Here is a 16,629-nt window from a genome sequence, read left to right on the forward strand (position 1 = left end):
TCTCAGGCTACATCTCTTCTTCCACCCCACTCGTCCCACCACCATAATTTTTCACCTTTAAGTCTCTTGGGCTTCTTGCCTTTTACTATTTTATTTGAAATCTAAGTCTACCTGAATCCACTGGTAATAACATCTCCACGAAACACAATAATCCCATCTTGCCAACCTGAAATGCTATTAAGAAGCAGTAGCTGGCAACTGGCAATTTGGCAACAAGAATATTTTCTCCCCCCATGTCTACTGCATTCAGAAAGACCCCTAAAGCACATTCTCATAATTACAGTATTTAGCAATTTGTCACAGATGTACAATCAGACCTAACGCATGTTTATTCTTCAGGCAGTTTTGTTTCATTCACTTGCACAGAAAGATGTCTAGAACAATCTTGCTGGATGGCTTTCCAACACACTTTTTGTGTATTTCTTAATACATGGAAGAACTTTTGTTTTTGGGACACAAAACTGAGTGGATTAAAGATAAGGATCAGTCCCTACATTGAAAGCACTTTGTGTCCGAATTAATGCTACAGCAATTAATATAAAAGTATGTTATCAATATAATCCATTCACAGGAAATTGAAAAATTGAATAAATTCGCAGTTAACAACCTTTCAAAGAAAAACACTTCTAAGGTGGTCTAAAAGCCAGGCAAGAACTATATACAGCAATAATCTTTTCCTATATTTTAAAGCCAATGAACTCTGTGTTAGACATTTCGTAATTACTGTTGCATTTTTACTATGTAATACAGATTAAGCGTTCCTTATCCAGGATTCCAAATTACTACAAAATCCAAAACCACTCATGTGAGTAACTGAGACATTGATACCTTTGCTTCAATGGTTCAATGCACACCAACTTTATTCGTGTGCAAATTTGTTAAAAATATTGTGTATGAAATTACTTTCAAGCTAGAACATGTATATGAAACATAAATGAATTTCCTATTTAGACTTAAGTCCCTTCTCCGATGTATCTCATGATGCACATACATGCAAATACAAGTATTCCTTGGATAAGCGTGTAAAATTTCTGAAGTCACTCCTTACACGGAAAAAAGTATGTAAAGGACTGCAATGTCTCAGCTCTTTCGCCTTCACTTAGCATGATGTATAGACTATAATGGGATTAAATACCTTAAAGGCAACAGATCCCATCTAATCGTGGAAGCTAAATGGGGTCAGTCCAGATTAGTACTTGGATGGGAGACCACCAATGAATACCAGATGCTATAAACCACATTCCAAAGGAAGGAACTGGCAAAACCACCTTTGAATGTTTTGTACATAAGAAAACCATATGAAATTAATTGGGTCGACAGGTAATTTGTAGGCATATACACACAGTCAAGAAAAGGTTTCCAACTAAGCAAAAAAGCCAATACAATCAGCTTTGATAACAAAAAATATACGACTCCAATCCTGTACATATTGATTCACAAAGCTGACTTTCCGATCCTAGGTAAAAACGTCCATTGGAGTGAGCCTCCTAAATGCAACTGTGAGATTTGCATCTTTGCAAAATGTGCGTGGCAAAGGCAATCTCAGAACATAAATGGAAATCGAATTCAATTTAACGGGGATTAGTTCCGACTAATCCGAGGAAGCTGAGTTCAGAAACTTCAAGTAACCAAGGTATGGAGAAATATATACTACGCCAGAGAAAGAAACAGCAGTTAAAATGCAGCAGTGGATTTCTTAACAAATGCTGACTCTGAGGGTGTAGCTACACTGTTGAATTCATGCAGTTGGACACCACTTGAACTGCCATGGCTCAATGCGCTGAAATCCCAGGATCTGACGTTTGGTGAGGAACCAACACTTTTTGGTGAAGCTTTGTCACATTGAGCCATGGCAGTGAAAGTGTGTCAAACTGCATTCATTCCACAGTGTAAATGTACCCTAGGAGATCTGAGAAGTGAAAATCCCAAAAACTCAATGCCATGGAATCCTGAGATCTGAAGTTTGGTGAGGAACCAACACTTTTTGGTGAAGCTTTGTCGCGTTGAGCCATGGCAGTGAAAGTGTGTCAAACTGCATTCATTCCACAGTGTAAATGCTATGGAATCCTGAGATCTGTAGTCTGGTGAGGCTTTAGGGAAGGCAGAATGCTTTGCCAGGCTACAGCTCCCATGATCCCATCACATTAAGCCATGGCAGTTACAGGGAGATTAAACTGCATTCATTCCACAAGGTAAGAGTGGGTTGCTGTGAGTTTTCGGGGCTGTATAGCCATGTTCCAGAAGCATTATCTCCTAATGTTTCACCTGCATCTATGGCAGGCATCTTCAGAGATTGTGAGGTCTGTTGGAAACTAGGCAAGTGGGGTTTATATATCTGTGGAATAATGTCCAGGGTGGGAGAAAGAACTCTTGTCTGTTTGAAGCAAGTGTTAATGCAGCAATTGGCCACCTTGATCGGCATTTATTTCTTTTATTTATTTATTTCCAGCATTTATACCCCGCCCTTCTCACCCGAGGGGACTCAGAGCGGCTTACAACAGTTGGCAACATTTATTGCCAAGAACATAATAATAAAACAAAAACAGTACATATCATCAATTAAAACTATAAAAATACATAATTAAATACATTATAACATTTAAAACATACGTAAATTAGATCCATTTGTCTAAAAACCTCATGCTTCAGCCTTCAAACGGACCATGTCAACATTATTGTATATCGCATTGAATAGCCTTCCAGCTTCAAGGTCTGGCTGATTCCTACCTGGGGGAATCCTTTGTTGGGAGGTGTTAGCTGACCCTGATTGAGTCATGTCTGGAATTCCTCTGTTTTATGAGTGGTGTTATTTATTTACTGTAAGCAGACAGACCTTGCAGCTGAAAGGCTATTCAATACTAATGAAGGTGGCCAACTGCAGCATTCACACCTGCCTAAAGCAGACAAGAGTTTTTTCTCCCACCTTGGACATTATTCCACAGATATATAAACCCCAACTGCCTAGTTTCCAACAAACCTCACAACCTCTGAGGGTGCCTGCCATAGATGCTGGTGAAACGTTGGGAAAGAATGCTTCTGGAACATGGCCATACCGCCTGGAAAACTCACAGCAACTCAGTGATTCCAGCCATGAAAGCCTTCGACAACACACCCTAAGAGTGTCAAGAAGTTAAAGAAAAGGTAAAGGTTTCCCCTGACATTAAGTCCAGTCATGTCTGACTCTGGGGGTTGGTGCTCATCTCCATTTCTAAGCCAAAGAGTCGGCATTGTCCGTAGACTCCTCCAAGGTCATGTGGCTGGCATGACTGCATGGAGCGCCGTTACCTTCCCGCCGGAGTGGTACCTATAGATCTACTCACCAGGATCAATCTCTAACCTTCCCTTGCGTGCAAAACGATGCAAGAAGTTGCATTTCCCCAAACAACACACAACACAGCCCTGCTTGGTTGACCATACTAGATAGGGGATGATAGTAGCTGCGGTCCTTTCCAGAATCAACTTTCCTATTTCCTGCAAACACTGGCTGATTGACCATGCTGGGCAGGGGATAAAGTGATTTGCAGTCCGCATTAAAATCATTTCCCTAGCCCCCCCATCACCGTTCCTACCCTGTCCTGCGGTGCCTGAGGCTGAGGTTGTCCTTGATGGAGGGTCTGTCTGGGATGAGGACTTCGGGGTGACGTGGGGAGACCTCCAGGACACCCCCAAAGGGCCGCTCCCGCTCTGGGGCACCGCTGTCCTCGAAGAGCACTTGGCTGCTGAGCTTGTTGAAGACGATGGTGGGGTTCATGGTGCTGGAAGAAGGGCTCCTTCCTTGGGTTGAGTTGCACCCTGTGCTCTCGGGATCTGCTCAGAAGTGGCCACAAGGGGCGCTGTGGAGGCGGCAGATGTAGCTCTGGAAAGAGAAAAGACCCGCAGATGATTACAAGGCTATTACTACTATCACTCTGGCAGAGAGAGAAGTTAGTTTTGAACCATGGCAGTCTTGGGCCCTCCAGATGTTTTGAACTTCAACTCCCACCATTCCTAACAGCCTCAGGCCCCTTCCTTTCCCCCCTCAGCCGCTTATGCGGCTGAGGGGGAAAAGGAAAGGGCCTGAGGCTGTTAGGAATGGTCAGAGTTATTATTATTATTTCCCCACCATCCTCAGAGGTTGTGAGGTTTGTTGGAAATTAAGCAAGGGAGGTTTATATATCCGTGGAAGGTCGAAAATGGGAGAAAGAACTCTTGCCTGTTGGAAGTGTGAATGTTGCAATTAATCACCTTGATTAGCATTGAAAAGCCTTGCAGCTTCAAAACCTGGCTGATTCTTGCCTGAGGGAATCCTTTGTTGGGAGGTGTCAGCTGGCCCTGATTGTTTCATGTCTGGAACTCCCCTGTTTTCAGGGTGTTGTTCTTTATTTACTGTCCTGATTTTAGAGGGTTTTTTTAAATGCTGGTAGCCAGATTTTGTTCATTTTCGTGGTTCCCTCCTTTCTGTTGAAATTGTCCACATGCTTGTGGATTTCAATGGCTTCTCTGTGTAGCCTGACATGGTGGTTGTTAGAGTGGTCCAGCATTTCTGTGTTCTCAAATAATATGCACCACTCAGAAAACAGAGGAATTCCAGACATGTATCATTCAGGGACAGCTAATACTTCCCAACAAAGGATTCCCCCGGGCAGTAAGCAGACAGTCCACGAATCTGAAAGGCCATTCAATGCTAATCAAGGTGGCCAATTGCTACATTAACACTTGCCTCAAACAGATAAGAGTTCTTTCTCCCACTCCAGATATATAAACCCCAATTGCGTAGTGTCCAACAGACCTCATAACCTCTGAGGATGCCTGCCATAGATGTAGGTGAAACGTCGGGAAAGAATGCTTCTGGAACATGACCATACAGCCCGGAAAACTCACAGCAACCCAGTGATTCTGGCCATGAAAGTCTTAGACAACACAATAATTATATTGATATTATTATGCTTATTTATACCAGTTTTCTCACTCTATAACAGGCTCTGAAGAATTCACGGGGTGGTCATCAATCCAGATATTTATGAAGGATTGAAATCCACCAGTGCAGGCATGGGCAAACTTGGGCCCTCCAGGTGTTTTGGACTTCAACTCCCGCCATTCCTAACAGCCTCAGGCCCTTTCCTTTCCCCCCTCTTCCCTTGCTTTCTCTCTTTCTCCATCCGTGCCTCTCCAAAGCCTCGAGCGAAAGCAAAATAAAAACCCCGACGTCTACACTGTCAATATTTGCGAGGATGTCGCGCAGACTGGCGCCGATGGGAAGCGGGGAGGGCACAGATCCCAAACGCGGGTTCCTGGACTCCTCCCCGGGTGCCCTTCCTCCCTTCGCTTCTCAAACCCTGAGGCCGAGAGAGTGTGACGTGCCCAAGGAGAGCTTCCCTAGCCCATGCAGGAATCAGAAACCTGGTGTCCAAAATCATAGATATACGTCGCCAGGCATGGGCAAACTCCGGCCCTCCAGCTGTTTTGGACTCCAACTCCCACAATTCCTAACAGCCTCAGGTGAGGGGGAAAAGGAAGGGGCCTGAGACTGTAAGGAATTGTGGGAATTGGGGTCCAAAACAGCTGGAGGGCCGGAGTTTGCCCATGGCTGGTGTAGATGCACCGCGATTGACGAGCACAGCCCACGGAAATCCACGCGTGTTCGGAAAACATGTTCCGACGTCAACAAATAAACACAGGGGCCCGAGTTTGTTATCCACGCGTTACGCGAAAGATTGCACAGACACACGTGTATCCGTCCCTCCTCCTCTATAGATTAATCGTGGAGAACGACTGAACTGGCCCTTCCTTCCCTCCCTCCCTTCCTTCCTTCCTTTCCCTTCCTTCCTTCCCTTCCTTCCTTTCCTTCTTCCCTTCCTCCCTTCCTTCCTTCCTTCCGCCCTTTCCTTCCGTCCTTCCTTCCTTCCTTCCTTCCTTCCTTCCTTCCCTTCCCTTCCCTTCCCTTCCCTTCCCTTCCCTTCCCTTCCCTTCCTTCCTTCCTTCCTTCCTTTCCTTCTTCCCTTCCTCCCTTCCTTCCGTCCTTTCCTTCCTTCCTTCCTTCCTTCCTTCCTTCCTTCCTTCCTTCCTTCCTTCCTTCCTTCCTTCCTTCCTTCCCTTCCTTCCTTCCTTCCTTCCTTCCCTCCCTCTTTCCCTTCCTTCCTTCGAAGAAGAGACAATCCAGTCCAACCCCTTTCTGTCAAGAAGCAGGAAAATCGCATTCAAAGCACCCCCGACAGATGGCCATCCAGTCTCTGCTTAAAAGCCTCCTATGGAAGAGCCTCCACCACACTCCGGCGCAGAGAGTTCCACTGCTGAACAGCTCCCACAGTTAGGACGTTCTTCCTAATTATACCTCACAACCTCTGAGGATGCCTGTCATAGATGTGGGCGAAACATCAGGAGATAATACTTCTGGAACATGGCCATACAGCCCAGAAAACACACAACAACCCAGTTCTCCCTAATGTTCAGGTGGAATCTCCTTTCCTGCAGCTTGAAGCCATTGTGTCCTAGTCTCCAAGGCAGCAGAAACAAGCTTGCTCCCTCCTCCCTATGACTTCCCCTCATAGATTGATACATGGCCTTCATCATGTCTCCTCTCAGCCTTCTCTTCTGCAGGATAAACATGCTCAGCTCTTGAAGCCGCTCCTCATAGGGCTCATTCTCCAGACTCTTGATCCTTTGAGTCGCCCTTTTCTGAATCTTTCCTTCCTTCCTTCTCTTCCTCCTTCCTTCCTTCCCGCTCTCGTTTCTTCCTTCTTTCCTTCCCGTTTCAATCCCTTTCCCAATAGGCAAAACCTCCCTCTTGGAGACAGACTCCAAACGCCAAAGGGAAGCTCCGCGTTTGAATACAAATAAAGGATTCCTATCCTTCGCAAGCAAGAAAAAAAGACTTATGAATCGGATCTTCCCGAGGGCAGGGAACTGTCGCCTCGTCCCTGTACGTGCAAAGCGCCATATAAATCAACCAGAACATAAATAAGCAAATAAGCAGGAGGAGGAGGAGGATAAAAGGAAGAGAGGCTGAACAAAATCCCACGCTATCTGCTTTGCATTGGAATATATGGTAGTGCTGACTCAGATATCCCAGTTCAAAGCAGATATTGTGGGATTTTCTGCCTTGATATTCTAGGTTATATGGCTGTGTGGAAGAGCCCTAAGGGTCCTTCCACGCAGTCACATAACCCAGAACATCACGGCAGAAAATCCCACAATATCTGCTTTGAACTGGGTTTTCTGAGGCCGAATAAAATCCCACATTTTCTGTTTTGAACTGGGATAGATGGCAGCGTGGACTCAGAGAACCACAGCTCAAAGCAGATATTGTGGGGGCCTTTCTACACAGCCCTATATGCCAGAATATCAAGGCAGAAAATCCCACCATATCTGAGTGTGGACTCAGATAAAACTGTTCAAAGCAGATATTGTGGGATTTTTCTGCCTTGATATTCTGGGACATAGGGCTGTCTGGAAGGGCCCTGAGTCCACACTGCCATAGATTCCACTTCAAAGCAGATAATGTGGGATTTTATTTAGCTCTGTGGAAGGAAGGAGCCTAAGAGTTGATGGCTCCACTGCGGTTTGACAGCGCATTAACCTCCGCGGCTCAATGCCATGGAAACTTGGGAGTTGTAGCTTGTTTCACAAGGTGTTTTGCTTTCTCTGCCAAAGGGATTTGGTCCCCCCCCCCCCCCAACTGCAACTCCTAGCATCCCGTGAGCATTGACTGAGTCGTCCGACTGCAGGCTTTCCACGGGGGAGATTTTTTCTCTCCGTGAGTCGGGACCGACTTGAGAAACTGCAAGTCGCTTCTGGTGTGAGAGAATTGGCGGTCTGCAAGGACGTTACCCAGGGGATGTTTTGGATGTTTTACCCTCCTTGTGGGAGGCTTCTCTCACGTCCGGGTATGGGGAGCTGGAGCTGACAGAGGGCGCTCACCCACGCTCTCCGCAAATTCGAACTTAGGACCTGTCGGTCAGCAGTCTTGCCGGCACAAGGGTTTTAACCCATTGCGCCGCCGGGAGAGATGACTAGAGAGAGATGCGTTTTCCGCCCCAGCTTTTCCTGCCGTCTGAGGCGAGGAGGGGCAGTCTCCCCCAAAAGGAGGCAAAAGCCCGAAAGGCGTGGGTTTGAGGGAGAGATGCGCAAAAGGGGGGAGACAAGGTTCAGGGTTGGGAGCATTTTGCGGTGCTGAGACCCCTTTGGGACCCCTCTCTCATCCTTGAGACCCCTCTGAGACCCCCTTCCCACCCCCAAGCTCCCTCTGAGACCCCCTCATCCCTTTGAGTCTGCCTTACTTGTTCTGAGAACCTCCAAGAGCCCCACCTGCCGCCTGAGAGCCCTCTTGAGTCCTCTGAGACCCCCACCATCCCTCCCAGCCCCCTTCCTTGTGCCGCCCCGTCTCTACCTGGCGCCCGAGGCGAGGGGCGGGGGTGGTTCGGGGCTGCGTCGGTGTCCGGGCGGCGTCTCCCACTCCCATCCCCGCTCCCGCCGCAGAGAGACTGAGAGAGAGGCAGCCCGGCAGCCCCCGCACACTCACACTCCCTCTCCCTCTCAATCTCTCTCTCTTCGCGCCGCTCCGCCCTTTATTGCCCGGGCGAGAGCCTCCGGGCCCCGGAACGTGAATGGCGGCGCCTGCTCATGTTTCCCCTCTGGCCGGCCCAGCCCGCGAACATCCTGCCCTTGCCGTACACAGCTTCCCGGGCCCCCGACCCGGCTGGGAAAAGCCCCCGGCGGTGTCTGTCAAGAGAGAGGAGGGCGAAGAGGGAGGGGGAGGAGGGGGAGGGGTATTCCCTTTCCTGGGTTGCTGTGAGTCTCCCCTGCTGCATGGCCATGTTCCAGAAGCATTCCCTCCTGACGTTTCGCCCACATCTATGGCAGGCACCCTCAGAGGTTGTGAGGTCTGTTGGAAACTAGGCAAGTGCGGTTGATATATCTGTGGAATAATGTCCAAGGTGGGAGTCTGTTGGAGGCAAGTGTGAATGTTGCAATCGGCCAGCTTGGTTAGCATTGAATAGCCTGGCAGCTTCAAAGCCTGGCTGCATCCTCCCTGGGGGAATTCCACAGATATATAAACCCCGCTTGCCTAGTTTTCCAACAGACCACACAACCTCTGAGGATGCCTGCCATAGATGTGGGGAAACATCAGGAGGGAATGCTTCTGGAACATGGCCACACCACCCGGAAAACTCACAGCAAGCCATGATAACCTTTGACAACACATATTCCCTTCCTTCTTCCTTCTTTATCTTTCCTTCCTTTTTCCTTTCGCTCTGTTTTCCTTCCTTCCTTCCTTCCTTCCTTCCTTCCTTCCTTCCTTCCTTCCTTCCTTCCTTCCTTCCTTCCTTCCTTCCTTCCTTCCCTGTCTTTTTTCTTTCTCACCTTCCCAACTTTCTTTTCATTTCTCATCATTCCTTCCTTTCTTCTTTTTCCTTTCCTTCCCTTTTTCTCCCTCTTTTATTCCTTCCTTCCCTTTTTTTCTTTCCCTCCCTTCTTTCTTTCCTTTCCTTTCTGCTCTTCCTTCCTTCCTTCTTTCCTTTCTTTCCTCCCTTTCTTCTGTCGTTTCTTTTTCCTTCCCTTCTTTCCCTTTCCTTTCCCATTCCTTCCCTCTCCCTTTCCTTTCCTATCACCTCTAGGATCCACATTTGTTGATGCTTCAAGATGACTTGAATTCCTCACAAGGGTATTTGCTGGATAGTGACATATTCTTTGCAACTATCCATATATTTCTATAATAGTCTATGCATGTTTTGTTCATATTATATATTATATATGAACAAAACACACATATACTATGAAAATAAATATAAATATGTATCGGTGTGTGTGTGTAAACCTTATTTGGGGAGAACATAAAGTAGATCCAGTCTGGTAAGCGAGGGAAGGCATTGTATTAAGGGTGACATGGACACTAGCTAATAAGTGGAAATTATTCAGCCAATTTACACATTAGCAGTCAGGTTAAAGCACATTTGCTCACAGGGAGGTCCCCCTGATAGCGGATGACTTCAAAGGCAATGAAGTGGGACTTCCACTCTGGGTTCTAGTATGAACTTTAAAGGAACTATCCAAAGTGTTGAACTTTACCCAGTGTCAAAAAGGTGCAGTACCTCGGACAGCTCTAGTCACCACTTACAATTCTGATGCTGAGTTAAAATTGCTATAGTTTCCAAGAAGCTCTCCAGATGCTGTAGGATTGCACTTTCCATCATCCCTCTCCATTGAACACATAGGGTTGTGTATTCGCTGGTGTCAATGCGAATCCAATAGCCTCTAGCGGGTGACACGTTCCTCACCCCTGTTAAAAATTGATTGATAGGTAAATAGACAGACTGCAATATACACTCACAAGGACAATATGGCTATGCAGTCCTACCAGATATTTAGCCAATGGGTGCTGGAAAAAATAATCGTGTAAGTAATTAGATTGTATTGGTGTGACTGCTGGACTATCCCTTTGGAGACCAGAGTTCGAATCCACACTCCAAACTCATGGGGCAAGTCACACAGTCTCAGCTCCAGAAATGTCTGTGATAGGTTATCCTTAGGATCACCATAAGTTAAGAATGGCTGGAATACACACAGCAACAAAGTAGATAGAAAGCTACCATGCAGCATTGCTGAATAAATCAGGAATGAGCAACCTCTGTTCCTCCACGGAACGCCCATCATCCCTCACCATTGGAGTCTCATTACTACCATATTTTATTAAATACCTTCAGATTTGTTGGATGTAGTGAGCTTAGTCTTACCTGCTATGAATTGCCTTGATTGCATCCCATTTGAACTACTGTAATATACTCTGCATGTGGCTTCCTTTGGAAAATGTTAGGAAACTACAATTTGGCCTCTGGCTAATCCCCTTTATTTGGGCATAAAACTGTGTACATCTAAAGTACATTGTCCCATCGCCAGCTACAAAATAAGTATCAAATGCTACTGCAGGTCTTCTGTATGTAGAATATAGCAATAGCCCCCCCCCCAATCCTGTCCCAATGCATTTCCTATAAAGAGTCTAGATGTTTTTGTTCCCTGAATATATTAACTGAAGTGTGAATGCATTCTAGGGGTAAAATATGTCCCTCCAAGTGTTCAGATATTTCAGAGGCCTAAATTGCTGAATACCTCAATAACAGAACAACTTGAGTGGTTGGTTTTAAATAATAAGTAGTGGAAATTATTAAATCCAACGTACACTTAGTAGCAACTTTGTCTGTTTCCACAATAAACAATCTTGCCTCCCAGATTATGTCTCCACATACTAAGGAAGGGGTGTATGTGTGTTTTTGTGTGATTGAAGGCAGGGGATGGGAGAGGTAAGAAACAGGCATCTGGAAACCAGTGTTGGAAAGAAACAATAGCAGTGTGCAATGTTGGCATCCCTACCATGCAATCCAAGCCTTTAATGTAATGAGATCTGCTGAATTTCTAAATGCAAGGTTTAGACGCAATCACACCTCTGCTTCATTTTTCTGCTTCAGTCCCAAGATCACAATCTGAAGAAAGTTGTTAATGAAAACAAGAGCCAACTCTTCTTTCTCCTTCCAAAGCTTGTTTAACATCCCAAATGGGTCACAGAATGGAGGCACTGTGTTTTTAATTAAGGCTCTTTACCCATAACAGTGCTAAAAGCAAACCAATTGCTCTGAGCCAGAGATACAGCTCCAAACTGTGGCCTCGTCCTCCCTTTCTAAACGGCTGCCTTCGAAGCTACAAGAGAATAGCAGAAATGTAATCCTTATTCCAAACTCAGCCATGCAGAAGCTGTGTATACTGGGAAGGCTTCATTGCCAAAGTTTGGGGAGGGAGATGATGCCTGGCGTAACCGGCCCCAAATCTGAAATGTATGAGCCACACGCATAAGCCTGAAACAGGTGCTGAAGAACACAGAGTGCACCAATGTAAGCTTAAATGCAGGCAAAACAGGTGGGCAGAGCCCCAAATGCAGAGAGAGTTTTTGTAAGAAGAGGAGATAACTTAAATTACAAGGCAACATGGTTGTGTGAGTGGATTCAGATGTTAGATATATTTGAAAGGTAGATCTTGTTTCCTTTAATGCAGTGTTAACAAGACCTGTAAGTGCTTCCAAATATCGGTGGCGGGGGCGGTAGAATGGTGGAGACAGGGTGTAATACAAACCATGTCATAAAACGCTATCCCTAAACAGAGAAGAGCAACAAATCAGCGTTTAAAGTATTCCACCATTACTGGATGCATACGTTTAAAAGCATTTGTTCCCCTCTGGTGGGTAACAAAGAAATTGTTGCTACCAAAGTCACAGGAAATGTCTTCGGCAAACACACAGACATATTCCTAAGAGGGGCTCAACAATCCGCTGCATGACGTCCACAGAAGCAATTGGAAAGTAATGAAAGCTGGTTGCAACTTTAAATTCAAATGACTAGCAGGTTGTTGTTTTTTAAAGCAAGTCACAACACTCTCTCAACTAGCAACTGGTTCCAAAGTGGTGGGAGTGAGTCACTTCTTTCCTGAAGCAATGGAGAGGGAACAGTAGAACAGGGACTGGTCGACTCTGGGAGTTTGAGTACAGAAAAGTAACATTTCCAAGCTCTCTTAAATTTCAGTTCCCTGTGGCCTGGCAGCTACGATAATCACTACAAAGTGTCCTCAACCTTTGTTAGTCTCTTTTAAAGAGGTAGACGTGAATCAAAGGTTGCTAGAGCTGATCAGAAACTTTAAATGAATGAAACGGGGAGTCACCCAAATCTCTTACGTTGAGACTCTGCTTTCCACTCAAGGTGGAAGTTACTTCCATCAATAAAACACAAAGGTTAAACATATTGAAAGAGAAGTGAGAAAACTCTGCCCTTCCTGTAATGAAGAACAACCACCACTACCATTTCTCCTCACTGGCTATTCTGGTGAAGACAGATGGAAACTGGAGTCCAACAACATTTGGAGGACATAACTTCATATATCTATTAATTAATCTATCTATCTGTCAGCTATCTTTTTATCAACCCTCCAGCTATCCATCCAGCCATAATGATTGACTCTTCCATTTGAAATTCAGAACAAACTCCAGAGAAGTTCTGTTGGTTTGCTTTTGATTCTCTCTCTCTCTTTCATATACATAGACATACACATATGCAGTGAGACATGTAAATAGATAAAGAGGACCAGGGCAAGCTATCAGCATGGGATTCTGCCTTTGTAATACTCCAAGCGTTGATCTGAATGCTGCAGTGTGTGTGCTGTATTGTCTAGATTAGAATTGAGATGATAGAACTGCACTTCATGGCACTGCAATTTCTTTTCTATCATTACTGCAATTCTTTGAGTTGCAAAGCCTCTTACAAGTCCTAACACTGTATTCCCTGCAGTGCTACCTTGTCAAAAATTAATTAGAAGAGATTAAGGCAAGTGCTGAACAGGGAAGAGGCAACAAAATGAAAAGCCTTGAGCTTCATTTCATTCATCTGGGCAGCAATAAGTATAATAAACCACATTGTTGTATTTTTCATCCACCTTCAGTTACTGAATAAAATAATTTTCTGGCAAGCAGCAGTACTAATATTTCAGTTTAATGTTACCTTTTTAATCAGCTGCACTGACTAGGTCCAAGTCAGACTGCCAGCATCTTATTACTGATGGGAAGTCTTCTGGAGTAAAAGCATGTCACACAATACCTACATATAGATGTGATGGAGTAATAGTAGCACATGATGGGGAGTTCAAGGGCTACTGCTCACCTCCTTTCTCCGGAGACAGGGCCATGCAATGACACAGACGTGAAGGCAGCAGATTCAAGCTCCAAGGAGATTGTGAACTGAGAGCCTTGGGGAGGGGGGCATCAAACAAGGGAAGATACATTAAGAATAACCTCCTGATGGTAAGAACAGTTTGACAGTGGAATAGACTGCCTTGGAAGATGATGGAATCTCTTTCGTTGGAGGTTTTAGAACAGAGGTTGGATGGTGCTTTGATTGTGTATCCCTACGTGGCAGAATGGGATTGGACTGGATGGTCCTAGTGGTCTCTTCCAAATCTATGATTCTATTATTCGATTCTACGATTGTATGAAATACTATACATTTTGGTTATCACCTGTACATAGGCAAGGAAGTCTGGAGGATAGAGTGAGGTCATTGGGAAAAATCATACATCATTTATTAGGACTGGCAACTTGTGGCCCTTTAGCCACTGTAAGCCTGCAATCCTAACCAACACTTGCCAATGGCAAAGACTGATGGGAGCTGGCACTTCAGTATCTGTGTCCAGTCACAAATCATGCCCCCTGCTCATTCACTCCCAGTTATTCAGCTATGTGCCAGACTAAGAAAGGAAGTAAAAGCCTATGTTGACATGCTCCATCGCGGCCAGATTGCTGAGAATCTAAACTCCATGCCTCCTTTATGCTTTTCCAACTTTGTTCTGTGATGACTTTATGTGCAAACCTCACACTAAAGAACAGAGGGGTCTGTTTGAGGCTCAGTTAAGGGCTGGTGCGCTGGAGACAGTCGCGGGCTGATGTCATTGATGTATGGCATTCGTTTCCTGGTTCTGCATGGTATTCCATCTATTTGGCATGCTGTGTTCTGCTCACCATCTTTCCCTCATTTCCTGTGGTTTGTTTGACTTTCCTCTTTGCTTTGGTTTTCGCTTTGCCTTCTCTTCCCATCCAAACTAACGGAGGCATTTAACAAACTCTTTCACCTGATGAATTCGGCATTATGTGGTCCAATGGTGACCAGAGCCATTTGGCAAGTGTGCCACACATCAAGGCCAAAGAGTGAGGTAGTGCCACTCTAGTGTGCCCTAAAATACACACGGCCACCTCCTACACATGCGTTGTTTCTCAATACCAGAAGAAGAGCCATTTTGATTCAGAAGTTTGCAAAGTTAGCCTATTATCAGTGAGAATTAACTTAAACTTTCATTCCATTTGAAAAAAATCAGATATTAAGAGAAATGTGTATTTCCTGTGCTTGATCCATTTTCCTTTCCCACAATAGCATTTACTTAGGAATAATGTTCCTCAACAATCAGAACTGCAAATTAAGACTCTATTTACTTTCTAGTGATCAAAATAAAGAACATGATATGCATGAGACAGAGGTGCGGACAAATAGCCATCTCCCACTATTTCAAGGAGCATCTCTGCAATATACATGCTAAACATCTTGTCTAGTCTGATCCATAGGGACCAGGTCAATAGGTTGGCTCTTTATAATTCTGAAGGCCCATCTACTTTGATTCTGTAGCTTCAGTGAGATGTAATGCCAAATTAAGAGCTGATGCTACATGAAATGAACTTCTTCTTAGCAGGGGGTTGGACTAGATGGCCCATGTGGTCTCTTCCAACTCTACTATTCTATGATTCTATGATTCTATGACTCTAGCGCCCTACATTCTTTCTTCCATTTGTACAATGGGCCAGTTCCTCCCTTATTGTTTCTGGGTTTCCATCCAAGTAGCTACCAGAGCTGGCCCTGCTTAGCTCCCAAAACAGATGGGATCTGGTTACCTAAGTATAAATGTCCCAGAAATTTCCTACTTTGTTGCTTTCACTTGCTGACTGGAACTCAAGACACCTTAAAGTTCTTCCCTCAAGAACAGCCTGTTTTCAAAGTTCACGTGAATCAACAGGTCTTTGCCTGCTGCTGGAAGGACAATGGGACAACAGGACATCAGGAACAGGGTCAGCCTAAACTCTCTTGGAAGCTCCTAGCTCTCATGTCCACACCAGTGAAGGTGGAAGCACCAAGAAAAGGGCAGGCTTGACAACCTTGCAAACCAGCAGGCTCATTTGAAAGGACATCAGAGGATCAACTTGCTTTGGACTTTGAACAACAGTCAGTGCCACTCCTGTAACAAGGAACTTCTCTTTGCCCTGGCTGTAGGAATCATAGCTTTTTTCCTTGAACTGAGAGAGAGAGAAAAAACAGTCCTGCATAAAACATGGCACTAATTCCTGCAACTAGCATTTGATGGTCTGAGCTAACCCTTTGATTTCATATCTGTCATGCAAAGTGAATACTTGGAACACAAAATGTAACTGCACGTTGCTTGCATGTACAACTACAGCAATTCTCATGCCAATGTGAATGATCACCATGGATGGTCTGACATGGGGCGTGAAGGTGTGCATGTGATTTTTTTTTCTATGAAGCATAGATGAACTCCCACAACCCAGATATATGGTGACTGGTGGATCCTCAGCTATTTATCAGCATTGAATGTTTGCCATATGTGCCGCTCTGAGTTCCCTTTGGGGTGAGAAAGGTGGGGTATAAATAGTGTAAATAATAATAATAATAATAATAATAATAATAATAATAATAATAATAATAATAATAGGGTGCCGTGCCAAAAGATCTCAGCCAGCATTTGGAAACAATAGACATTGACAAAATTACGATCTGCCAACTGCAAAAGGCCACCCTACTGGGATCTGCACGCATCATCCGAAAATACATCACACAGTCCTAGACACTTGGGAAGTGTTCGACTTGTGATTTTGTGATACGAAATCCAGCATATCTATCTTGTTTGCTGTGTCATAAAATAAAATAATAATATTCTGTGTTCCTCTACTTAATAGAATAACTATATTGTCATTGTACAATATATTAAATGCTTTACCAAGCACACATCACAAACAACACATCCATCCCTCCACACTCCCACCCCACTTCTTTCTGGATGGTG

The 16,629-nt window shown here is 44.9% G+C and overlaps 1 protein-coding gene across 3 annotated transcripts in view; it reads right to left on the bottom strand.

Moving 5' to 3' along the window:
- Nucleotides 1-8,522, bottom strand: part of mkx (mohawk homeobox) — a 77,635-nt gene extending 69,113 nt beyond the window's left edge. For 2 of the 3 annotated variants that reach the window (XM_062984183.1, XM_062984184.1), the window contains exons 1-2: nt 8,366-8,522; nt 3,570-3,856 (exon numbers count right to left, since the gene is read on the bottom strand). In XM_062984183.1, coding sequence (XP_062840253.1) covers nt 3,570-3,751 — 182 coding nt within the window. In that variant the 5' untranslated portion in view covers nt 3,752-3,856; nt 8,366-8,522. The remainder of the gene's footprint in view (nt 1-3,569; nt 3,857-8,365) is intronic. The other variant, XM_062984182.1, reaches the window with a different exon arrangement.
- Nucleotides 8,523-16,629: the final 8,107 nt, after the last annotated feature.

The sequence above is a fragment of the Anolis carolinensis genome, chromosome 6 (genome assembly GCF_035594765.1).
Source record: "Anolis carolinensis isolate JA03-04 chromosome 6, rAnoCar3.1.pri, whole genome shotgun sequence".
Taxonomy (NCBI): Eukaryota; Metazoa; Chordata; class Lepidosauria; order Squamata; family Dactyloidae; genus Anolis; species Anolis carolinensis.